The 12,324-nt window shown below is 44.4% G+C and overlaps 1 protein-coding gene across 1 annotated transcript in view; it reads left to right on the top strand.

The window, feature by feature from the left end:
- The window catches only part of STK32A (serine/threonine kinase 32A), a 91,287-nt gene that overhangs the window by 61,637 nt on the left and 17,326 nt on the right, over positions 1 to 12,324 (top strand). Inside the window, exons 7-8 of the mRNA XM_081136455.1 lie at positions 2,967 to 3,056; positions 12,069 to 12,166. Of these exons, the coding sequence (XP_080992581.1) occupies positions 2,967 to 3,056; positions 12,069 to 12,166 (188 nt within the window). The remainder of the gene's footprint in view (positions 1 to 2,966; positions 3,057 to 12,068; positions 12,167 to 12,324) is intronic.

The following is a 12,324-nucleotide window of genomic DNA, read 5'->3' as shown; positions in this document are numbered from 1 at the left end:
GTCTTCTGGTGGGATTTTCCACGCTTTGCGTTTTAAACCCTCATTGGTCCTCTCCATCCACATTTATGCCGTTTCATCCTGATGGGCCATCACCTGCACCTCTTACCTGGGGGTTCAGCAACAGGGAAGGATAATTGCCTATTTCTGATCTGCCTCCTGTGCCCATTCCTGTAAGTGAGGAGCGTATGGTACCTCGTTGCTCAGATATTTCACTCAGCAACAGGCGGAAACTTTGGTTTATTTCTACTGATTCCTTTTGGTTCACAGTTATCAGAAAAGATTGATATTTAAAGGAGCCAAATCCTTTTATAAAATGGAGAGTCTTTCCATGGTGTGAATAAACATGCCTTGTACATCAGAATTTGACTTTAAACATGTTTTTTAATTTAGAGGGTACCCGCTGCAGTTCTCCCCAAATGCCTCACTCACTGGTTCAGAGCCCAAGAGGCATTAGATCTTGGATGGCACCTAACCACTTGTCCTGATATATATATATTCATATCCTACCAATTTAAGCACCCCATCCAATTCTATCCATTCCATAGTGTCTAAAATTCTTGTGTGTTTTTTAAGTTATTCAGGAAATAAATGATGTATGCAGTAGAGCAATACAGTCTGCCTGGGATATCTGACAAAATGACAATTATGGCATCATCTATAATTTAGGTTTCTTAATATTATCCATAATCACGGGGAACAGAGAAAGGCAAAAACTTAGCCTAGGAGTGTGAGAAAGAACTAAGCTTGCTCTCTTAACAGCTCCTCCCTTGCAGAGCCCCAAAATGTGCCTAAAAATGTGGTGGCATCATATTAAAATACACACACACACACGCACACACACACACTGTACCTTCTGCAACTCTGGTTTCTGATCATGACAAATAGCAACAATTGAACACTTACTTCCTGCCAAATGCTGAGCTGCCTCCCACAGTCATTATTTTATCTGATCTTCCCAAAAACCTCCTGAGAAGACTATTATCATCACCCCAACTTTACAGAGAGATAAGCCACCTTTTTAAAATAACGCAGCCAGCTGATGATAGAACCTGGACTGGATGCCAAATAGCCTGACCTGGGAGAACAGGCTCTTAACCACAGACCCCCAGGCTCACCTGTTTCTATCAGACCTTGGGAACCAGCGATGCAGCGCCTTGAGCATGACCCATGGGGGGGGGGGGACCTGAGGCCGCCTATACTATAATAGGGGGGTTACCAGCATCACCCACTGGTACCATTCAGGTGAGAAACCCGCCACTGTTAGCTAGACGAGTGCCACTCTGTCTTCAGATGTCATCACATGAGCGAACACAGACGCTTTGGGCACAAAACCAAGCCTGGCAATAGAGGCGGGGAGATTCGTCTTCAGCAGCGGGCTGGCTGCCATCGGGAGTAGATGGTGAACTTCAGCGGGGGGGTGCACTGGGGACCTGGAAGAAGGATCAGATGACGTCCCCTCCAGTTACAGCCACAGCCCCTCAAAACCACAGAAGCCTGGAAATGGAAACGCCAACACCTGCAGATCCCCGGAAAGCCTGTGACTTTTGTGCCAACAGCTGATGTAAGGAGCTCGCTGCCTGAGCTCCCGGGCCGCCCGTTCCTCCTCACTGGCAGCGCAGGGACCCCAGGCGCTCTGCAGGTGTGTCCCCTGCTGGACCCCGTGTGACCCACAGTGATCCCATGGGTGCCAGAGCTGAGAGACCCTGGCAGTCATCCAGCCCACCCGCTCCTTCGTTATGAAGGGAAACAGGTTCAACACAGGAATGGGACTTAAAGTCTGCAAGCGTTAGGGGCAGAGTTCAGCGTAGGGCCCAGGCCTCCTGGCTCCCCGTCTAGAGCTCTTCATACAGCCTCTTTATAAATAAAACTTTGTCCCCTGCTTTCCCTCAGTGAGTTATTTTGTTGGGAATCATTAGGGGACAACCGGACTTAACACAAAAACTACTAATGCTATTTCAGGAATAAAAAAAGGACTCTTTCCCGGCAAAGAAATAGACATACTAAGTCCTCAGTGTTGTCAGGAGGTTCTGGGACACTGCGACTTTAAGCAAAACAACATATAAGGAAACCAGTTTTCCCACAGGCTAATTGCTGTAAACAAGAGCCAAGTTCCTAGGGCATATTCTGGTCCCAAAAACACCACTGAGCTTCTAAATAAAGACCCCAAATACGTCTAATATTAAACATCAAAGTAAATGTGAGCTATACATACATTTAGGAAAGATGAATAAAAATAAGAGAATTCTTTTTCAACCTTCTTATTCCAGTTCAGGCTTCCTGGTGGCCAGAACCTGTCCCAGCAGCTCGGGGCACAAGGTGGGAACCAACCCTGGACAGGACTCCCCTCTATCACAGGGCCACTCACACACACAATGCTGGGGCAATGTAGACATGCCAGTTCACACCTCACATGTACGTCTTTGGGCTGCAGACATGGGGAGAACATGCAAACTGCACACAGCGGCTCCTGCTGGGAATCAATTTTTCCCATCAACGTTATAACAAAACAGCATTATTCAAAGACCTGCTGTACCCACATCCGTGTCTACTTTACGGTAACAATGCTTGTCTCTTATAAAAGATCCCATAAGCGGCCATTGGCAGTTTGATATTTTGAATAGCTCCTGGGTCCCTGTTGATGCTCACAGGTTATAACAACTTAAAATGCTGTGGATAAAAATTCTGAGTAGAATTACAAGAGCATGCGCTCTCTCAACCCCCAGAATTACTGCTCCCTGAGGCTGAACTACAGATTTACAACCAGATACTCATCTTGGCATATCATGTTCTGGCTGCTGGAGGCTTTGCTGGTTGAAGAACATATTGGTCTTGAGGACAGAATAACTGAGCTTTTACTGCTAGTTTCCAGAGCACAGGAGAACTTAGAGAGAAGCTTACAGGTGGAAGCATGGCCGTGCCGCTGAGTTGCATGCACTTAACACTCTGTGGTCTCTCTCTCCCGCCAGGGCACGTGCACATCACAGACTTCAACATCGCGGCCGTGCTGCCCAGGGACACGCGGATCACCACCATGGCCGGCACCAAGCCTTACATGGGTACGGGCTTCGGGGCAGCGGTCTTGACTCAGAGCAAGGCTTTGGCTTTCCGTTCCTGCAGACCCCATTTATCACGGGTGCGATCGTCTGTAGGGACTGGCAGCTAGAAACGGCAAGCCCCCCTCTGACTTTACCAGGGGAGCTTCTGGTTTCATGGGTCTCAGGTGAGCCTCAGGATTGTCCATGTAGAAAGCAACCCATCTGATGTTGACTGAGGAGGGCCGTCGATTGCGCTTGAAAACACTATTGTATGGAGTTATTTAGGACAGCGCCTGCCCACTTCCTTACAAAGAATATTAATTAATTCAGTAAATGTCTACTGATTGCCTCTGGGTGCTTGGCCCTGGATCAGGTGCTGTGACCCTGGAGCGAGCAACACAGACAAGGTCTCCAGCCCACGGAATGTACCTTCTTGTGAGAGGAGTCTGAACATTGAATTGAACAGAGAAGTAAGACGCAGAATTAAGTAGGATGCTAATAGGTCCCAAGTGTTGTTATAACCATGATTTACATAATACCGCATTACGTGCCGAGGGCTGTAAAGTTTACAGAGTGCCTTCCAGTCACAATTTTAGTTTTCATTTCATCACAGGACTGTGAGTTCTCCTTTGTTAAAGATGAGGAACTGGGTTTTGCCTGAAGATTTAAAATGTACCCAGAGGGTGTCTAAAGGGGAGGAAATAGTGCCCAAACTGTCAGTTAGGTTTCACATTTCATTGAGCTGTCAGAAATTAATGCAAGGCCTGTGTTCTGTTGTTGGAAGCAGCCATCTCTCTGCAGATACCATTTGACGTAAGTATCCCTAACCCCGAATGCACCCCCAGAACTATAAAGGCAGGTCAGTTGCCCTTTGGGGGCATATGGTTTTCAGGAAGAGGCCTTCTCCCTCCCCTCGCCCTGCTGTCCCTAAGGCCGTGAGTCAGATCCGGAGGCTTGTTGGTGAAGTCGGTGCAGGAGTGTGAGATGAGGTGCCGGGTTCGTTCCATCTGCGCTTGCTGGCCAGTCCCTGTGTAAGAGCTGAGCCGGCCATGCGTGCTGGTGACCTGGGAGTCAAGCTCACTGGGAACCCGTGCAGGAGGGGACAGGCATGCAGGGTGTGAGTGTGTGGAGAGGGGGTCGGGATTCGCCAGACGATGGGGTCCAGCTTCACAGGGGTCCCTCCAGGGCCCACGGGGGGAAGCCAGGAAGGCAGGGAGGCTCCTGTCAGCATGGCTTACCAGAGACACAACAGTCCCAGGGTGTCTGGAGGTGACACCCAACCATGGAGTAGTGGAAAAGCTCTCAGGTGAGTACAGCATGCACTTTAAGCTGAGAACCTCTACTGCAGACCATGAGCTCTGTTCGCTATCAGAAGCAACTAGAGAGGCCATCCCAGGGCAGGGGCAGGGGCAGGGCATCTGGGGTAGGATCCCTGTGCCTCTGCACTTCTTCTGAGCTCCAAAACCAGTGGTGCTTTCTTGGAAAAGGGAGGAGGGGTGCGAGAGCCAGAGCGATCGTCCATGTCCACCCCAGGTGGCTGCATCCAGCCTGCTGGTGTCCGGGATCTTTGAATCAGACATGAGCTCGGTTTGAAAATTCGCAGGACTGAGTTTTAGAGTATCTAAAGTAAATGTTTGGTTTTTTAAAAAGGTTTTTTTAAGAATTGATTTTTAGAGAGAGAGGAAGCTGGAGAGGGAGAGAGAGAAACATTGATGAGACAGCGAAACATGGATCAGCTGCCTCCCGCATGCCCCCCACCTGGGATAGAGCCCCCAACCCATCAATAAATGTTTTAATAAGCAAAAGGGATTAAATTGATTAGGCAACAGACTGAGCCAAGATCAAGGGAGCCCATACTCAGCAAAAAAGGAGGCTGGACACTGCATAGTTGTTAACATATGAGAGAATCAAAATGACATGCTTCTATCCTAATTCATTGTGATGCTTAAAGTGGACAATGGCACCGATTAAACTGGTGGCCTTAAATTAAGGCAGGGACAGAATGAACTGTACTGGCTAGATATGGTCAGCATGATCCCCAGGCCATACACTGGGCATTTGTACTTGACATCAAGGGCAAGGACAATGCCACTTTCTTTTATGTCACTTTCTAAGAGAAGTCTATGGCAGAGAATAAGCCTTATTTTATCTGATATTTGAGCAACTGCAAATTTTCTGGCTTCCAATTATCAGCAGGGGGAATAAATCTCTTTATCACTTCTATAATAATGGACACATATAATTCAGCCTATTTTCTGCCTAAAACCCACAGTACTCAAATGATATAAAGGACTATCCAAGCCCGCTTGTCTGATGGGTTTAATTCCGCAGGTTTCCTCCCCAATTAAGGGCTATTTTCTTGGAGCCAAACCAGAAAATGTGCATCTGGGTTCTCTAGGCCTGGTTTCCATGGTGAGAGGAGGAGAGGAGGCCACCTTTATTTTCTCTCCCCAGTAATTTTCAATACAGGATCCATATAATTTAATTCTCCTCAAAATTGGCACTTCTAGTCTTTTCGCAACAGAGCTTGGAAATTGGAATCCGGTCAAGATTCTCTGTGCCTCTCTGTCTTCTCACTTGTAATTAACAATTACTAATATTTACTGAAAACCTTCTGTGGACCAGATGATGATAAATGTTTTGCATTCACGTACTCATTTATTTTTCTCAACAACCCTCCACGGCAGGCTACAATTATCTGCATTTTACAATGAGGGAAACAGGAAGCTAAGCAATTTGCTGGTAAATTGAAAATAGCCTAGATTTAAATCAAGCTCCGTCTGACTTGAGAAAATCAAGCTTCTTTCTGAAAGAGGGAAATTTTCTTAATGCTATTTGTGGTTTTTAGATGGTTATAAGCCAACTTAAGTAGGCGAAACTGCTAGAAATATTTCTTGTTTCTCTATCCAGAAGCTGCCCTTGGCTTTAACTTTTGGATGGCAGTCTTTCTAAGAGGTATCATGGGTGGAAATCGTCTTTTTTAAAAAAAAAAAAATTAATGTTCCCAGTAATTTGTCAAAATCTACCTAACAGACCCTTGCCAGCACTCATTTTACAGCATTCCTCTAGGATACTCATTAGCAGTTAACTATAAAGAAAATAATTCTGAAAAGAAAGAAATCTTGGATTCAATACTGAATGAAGATTATAGGAATATGCCATGGCTATTAATATGAGATGCAGAGCATATTACGAAGCAGTTCCTTGGTTCTGGAAATGAGGAGATAAGCAGTCTGCCAGTTCTTAACCACTTTTCATTCATAATCTTCTAATTCCATGCCCCCTCCCGTCATTCTAGTCCTTTAAGCTTCTCCCTGCTCCTGGATCTGGGCAACTCTAATCCAGATCACTTAGAGTTTAACCAATTAAAACATTCTTCTCCAAAAACAAACAAATTCACTGTGGAAAATGTGTACCCCACAGATAAGCAAAGGGGACATTAAATTAATCCCTCTGCTTACCGATATTTATGGATTCCTTCTAGACCTTTGGTCTGTGCACACACAAACACACCTTTTTTTAAAGTTGCATCATATTGAATTTTTGGAACCTAAATTTTCACTTCACAATGTAATCACAGGAATAACAGACATTATACAGTGAGCATTTATTATGGCCCAAGCACTTTGCTAAATGTTTAACATTTATTGTATCATTAAATTCTCGAAGCAACCCTATAAAATAGGTTTCACTATTATTTGGATTTCACACACACACAAAAAATCAGGCCTAGAGAGAAACTGACATGGTCATAATCACACAGCAAGTGACTGATAGAACACAAGGTTAAACTCCAGTATAAAAACATCTCAAATATCGATGGTGATGGTGATGAAGGTGATGATGGTGGTGATGGTTCTGGTGGTGGTGGTGGTGGTGGTGGTGATGACGAAAGTGATGGTGATGATGATGGTGGTGGTGGTGATGGTGGTGATGGTGGTGGTGGTGATGGTGATGGTGGTGGTGGTGGTGGTGGTGGTGATGATGATGGAGGTACAATGACTCACATTTACTGAGCTCTTCCAATGTGCCCAACACTGTTCTAAGTAAGCATATTACGTCATTTAAACTAAATACAACTCTATGAGGCAGGTACTATTGTTACATCCACTTGAGACTTCAGACTGAGAAGTTCTGCCCAAGGGGAGCTGTGGATACAGCCCTCGGGGCCTGACACCAGCCCTGACTTCACACTCTGCTTCGTTACCTCCCCACCTGGGTCCATCAACAAGCTTCAGCTAAAACTGACACCCACTTCACTGACTCCAGAGCTGGGTCTAGACAACTAGCACTCTTCATGTTTCCTTGCCCATGTAGAACTGTTGTTTTTAATGGTCACATGATACAAAACACAGGGCTGCATCAAAATTCCTTTACCCAGTTTCTTTACTGAACATTAGGCTGTTTCTCGTTCTGAAATACGAATTCATTATAAAAATCCTGTCAGCAACTTAATTATTTCCTTGTGATAAACTCCCAAAGACTTCCTGGTCAAAGGGTATATATGTCAATACGTTTTCCCCCTGAAAGTTAGGTTTATTTCAGGCTGCATTATCAATATCTTAATCTTCTCAAAAAGATAAGTGAAAATGGTCCTTCATTATGATATTAAAATTGCATTTCTTTGATTTGTAAATTGCCTGTTCATGTTCTTTGCCCATTTTCTATTAGGGTTTTAATCTTTTTTTTTACATATTCTGATATTACTTAATGATTATATAAAGTATTCTTGCCCTTTATATATTAATAATATAAATTCTAGTGAATGTGTTATAAATATGATTTCCCACTTTTTAGTCACTATTGTTCTTATGGCATTTTGACATGAACTATTTTTCTGATATCAAATCATTAGTCTTCTTACTTTATAGTTTCTATTTCTTATGGTATTCTTAGCAAGACCTTCTTACCTCCAGATTTTTAATATGGCTGCCTAATATTTTTATTATTGTTATAATTTCTTTTTTACTTAATCCACCTATGTATTATATTGACTGAAGATATGAGATAAAAGATCCAACTTTATTTTTTGTTGGATTATTAAATAATTGTTTCGAGGTCACTTATTAAATAAGATCTTGTCCATGTTGAGTCGAAATATAGTCATCATAAACTAAGTTATGTGCTAGGATCTATATCCTGTGTCTTTCAGAGCTTAATCATTATGGCTTTATGATATAGTTTAGTACATGAGATGCAAGTCCCTTTATACGTTTTCAGAAAACCATCACTCACATGTTTTTTGTAGACGAAATTTACGTATTTCTATTGCATTAAAGTTATAGATTGCCTTTGGAGCCCTTTCTTTACATCCTGACCAGAATCTCCTTTCCAGTTGTTTTAAAATCTGAAAACCAAATTATGGAAATCCGAATAGCTAATAAGGACACTGAAATATGGCCAAGCTTATTAGTAATTGGGGGAGTGTCAATTTCAACCACAAGGAAAGACAATTACACACTCGCAAGACTGGCAAAAATCAAAAGCTTAGTTAATACCAAGTGTGGATAGGCAGGTTGGAGGTCTGATATGGTGCTGGCCATCGTGTTAATTGGTACAACCACTGTGGTAAAGAGGTTGGTGTTATCTAGTGTATGTAAAGATACACATTCTGTGCCCAGCAGTGCCCCTTGCAGAAATGTGCTCTGAACATGTATGGGCTTGCAGAAGGTCTACCTGTCCAGGAGTGTTCATGAGAGGGCTGTACGCAATACTCTGAAAACAATCCAAACAGCTATCAGCAATAGGGTAGGTAGATAAATTATAGTATGTTAAGGCACTGAATGTGAGCTGCTGAAACCACGTGGGGCAATTTTAATAAATCCTACACTTGTCATCTTGAACGAGAAAAGCAAAACACCAAAGAAAACAAGGAGTGGGATTTAACATATATGATATACACACACACATATATATGCACACACACATATTTATACATATTATATATACAGGGGTGGGCAAAAGTAGGTTTATGGTTATAATACAAATAAATAATGCATAATTAATAAATAACAGTACAAGAATGAACTCTTGTGTTTCGTGTACTCACAACTGCAAACCTACTTTTTTTTAAATAAGTTTTTATTGGTTTTAAAGAGAGAGGAAGGGAGTGGGAAGAAGGGGAGGAAGAGAGGGAGAAGGAGAGGGAGAGGGAGAGGGAAGAGAAACATCAATGTAAAAGAGAAACATTGATTGGTTGCCTCCAACACATGCCCCGACTGGAGATTGAACCCACGACCTGGATACGTGCCCTGATGGGGAATCGAACTGGTGACCTTTTGGTGCACGGGATGACACTCAACCAACTGAGCCACGCTGGCCAGGGCTGTAGACTTACTTCGCCCACCCCTGTACATATATATATGTACACATATATAACATATAGGCAAAACTGAAGTATGGCTTAGAAATGCATGTGTAGAGAGTAAATCTGTGTAGAAAGGGAACAAAATCACTAACATAAATTCAAGATAGTGGTTACTTCTAGGGTTGTGAACAAGACAGGAACGATGGTGGGGGTCAGGATTCTGTTGTGTGACCTTTGATGGCCCTCTGGCCATTCGCTTATAACTCCTTGTTAAATTGCTCTTTTCTGTTTGATCTCCTTTTCTGAAATACTTTAAAAACCAAACCAAATACCCAATGGCCGCTTGAAGGAAGCTTCGTCCCTCTGCACCTCTATCTGTACCTTCTCAGGGGCAGGGGAGCCCCTGGCAGGGTTGACCGGAGCCCCTCATTATCTCTCTGCTCTGGTTTTTCAACTCTTGGAGGGCTCAAAGAATTACCCATCTGTTGTGCCTTCATGTGTTGGCAGGATGTTTTTTCTTCATGTTCTACCAAAATTCCTCAGTGCCTAGCACACCGTGAATATTTGTTGAATGAATGAACATATATTCAGCCCGGCCGGGCATGGCTCAGCGGTTGAGCGTCGACCTGGGATCCAGGCGATCAGGGTTCAATTCCTGGTCAGGGCACATGCCCGGGTTGTGGGCTCGATCAATGACTCTCTCATCATTGATGTTTCTCTCTCCCCCTCCCTCTCCTTTCCTCTCTCTGAAATCAATAAAGATATATTTTAAAAAACAAACAAAAAAAAGAATGAACATATATTCAATTGTCCTCATGCTGGAAACAGGATAAGTAGAAAAGAAACAAAAAGATGCTCATGTAAACTCCAGGGATGATCCGAGGTGACAGAACTCACAGCTTTTATCGGGGAATGCTGCTCTGATAGGTATTTTCCTAGCACGATGGTCTGTTTATCCCTCAAAGCTCTCTGCAGCTTTTCTAAGTGAGATGCCTGTCGCCCTGGGGGACTCTGAGATGTCTTGCTGTGAGATACTGAGAGGGGGAAGCAGAACTCTAGTCCATTCTGGCCAGTCTGTGGGGTGCCCTGGGGTCAGGGCCATTATCTCCCAAATCGCCCAGGGACCTGGGACCTACAGGAAGGGTGCAGGGATGCGTGAAAGGTGACTCCATAGGGAACGGGCCTGCTCAGCCCTGCTGCTGCGGCTCGTCCAGGCAGGGTCAGCCCTGGGCACTGGGATGTCAACCTTCTGCCTCTAACTGGATGTTGTCCATATGATTTTACTGAGAACTGAGTGCAAGGCTGAGTGTGCAGGCCCCACAGTCCAACAATATTCTTTGTCCAGAGCCAGCACCTCACTATGGAAGATGTCAAGTGCGTGTAGCTCTTGGCTAATAAAATTCCCATCATTATAGATGTTTGCCTCCCTAGAAGAGTGCCTAATTCTTTTAATCCTCCCCTGAGGATATATTTATTGATTTTAGAGAGAGGAAGGGGGAGAGAAAGGGAGCGAGAGAAACATCTATGTGAGAAACATCCATTGGTTGCTTCCCATACGTGCGCTGACCAGGGACCAAACCCGCAACCTAGGTATGTGCCCTGACTGGAATCAAACCCGCAACCTTTGGTATATGGGACCACACTCCACCCAACTGAGCCACCCGGCCATGGCAAGAAGAGTGCCTGAATTTTTTAGCACTCTCTAGGGGCCAGGGGCCGTGCTGAGATTTTGGCATGCGCTGTCTCATTTAATTTCTCCTCTCTCGAAAGATTGCCCTTATTCTGATCTTGCTGGTGAGGATTCTCAAGTTCAGAAACAGAGCTGCTCAAGGTCACAATAAGTGATGAAGGCAAGTTTTGAACACAGACAGGACAACTCCAGAAATAACAATTGCAGGCATTGCTTGATTCATTGATTCAGCAGCTTTCATTCATTCAATGGATGTCTCTTGAGTGACTCTAAATGCCCGGCTCAATAGTGGACACTAGGAATGCAGTGGTGCGCAAGCAGATAAGATTCCTTCCCTGCTTTGTGTTTCATTCTTCCTACTCCACCCCTTAGGAGTTAGGGATACTCCTGGAAGAGTAGGTAGGATGTAGAAGGTTCACCTTGTGTCAAAGGGCTTAGAGAATGCCCAAGGGGGGATTGCATTGGCCTTAACATTGACTATAGCTCTGCCTTCCACTGGAGTCCATTCAAGGAACTATGTTACAACGTGTAAGTGCCCCACAGTTGATATAAAGCATTGTCTCTCTCAGAGTGCCCACTCCCTCTTCCCTCCTTCCCTCATGCCCAACACAGGATTCAAATGTTGTCCTTGCCTCCCCAAGATGACTGAGACGGAGAGCCAGTCCAACACCTGTGCGCCACCAAATGTCAGCCCTTTAGCCCAAACCTGCCCAATCGAGACAACATATGTTGCCTCAGCCTTCTCGGTTTCAGGGTCAGCCACACATTTGAGGCCTGATGGGATCTAGTTTTTCATAGGTGCATGTTCCAAATAAGAGAGGAACGTGTCCACTAAGGCCTGTGGCTACCTGTTATGTTGGTTGATCGATGAGGCTCCTGAGAGCGACTAGAAAATTAGAAGGTTTGCTGCTGTGAGCGATCCAGCCATTGATGGAAACCCTCCCTACAAGTGTTTCGCCTTTGGAGGACCATGGTGGGTGAAATAGATTGTTAATGTCTCAGGAAATAAAAGAGACCTAATTTTCTGTGTTTGCAGCGCCCGAGATGTTCAATTCCAGAAGGGAAGCCGGCTATTCCTTTGCTGTTGACTGGTGGTCCCTGGGAGTGACGGCCTACGAGCTTCTGAGAGGCCGGGTACAGTAGAAATGCAGTTCTCTTTGGTTATTCTTCCAGCAATGTCCATTTTTAGAATGAAAAGATGGATTTTTAATTTTTTTTGCTAAAAATCAAGCCATTGTTTGAGAGGTGAAAATGACTGGGCCATGTGATGCATTAACCCTTGGGACGCCTGC

Source organism: Miniopterus schreibersii (assembly GCF_964146895.1).
Source record: "Miniopterus schreibersii genome assembly, chromosome: 4".
In the NCBI taxonomy this organism is placed as follows: Eukaryota; Metazoa; Chordata; class Mammalia; order Chiroptera; family Miniopteridae; genus Miniopterus; species Miniopterus schreibersii.
This window is presented reverse-complemented; position numbering and strand designations above follow the sequence as displayed.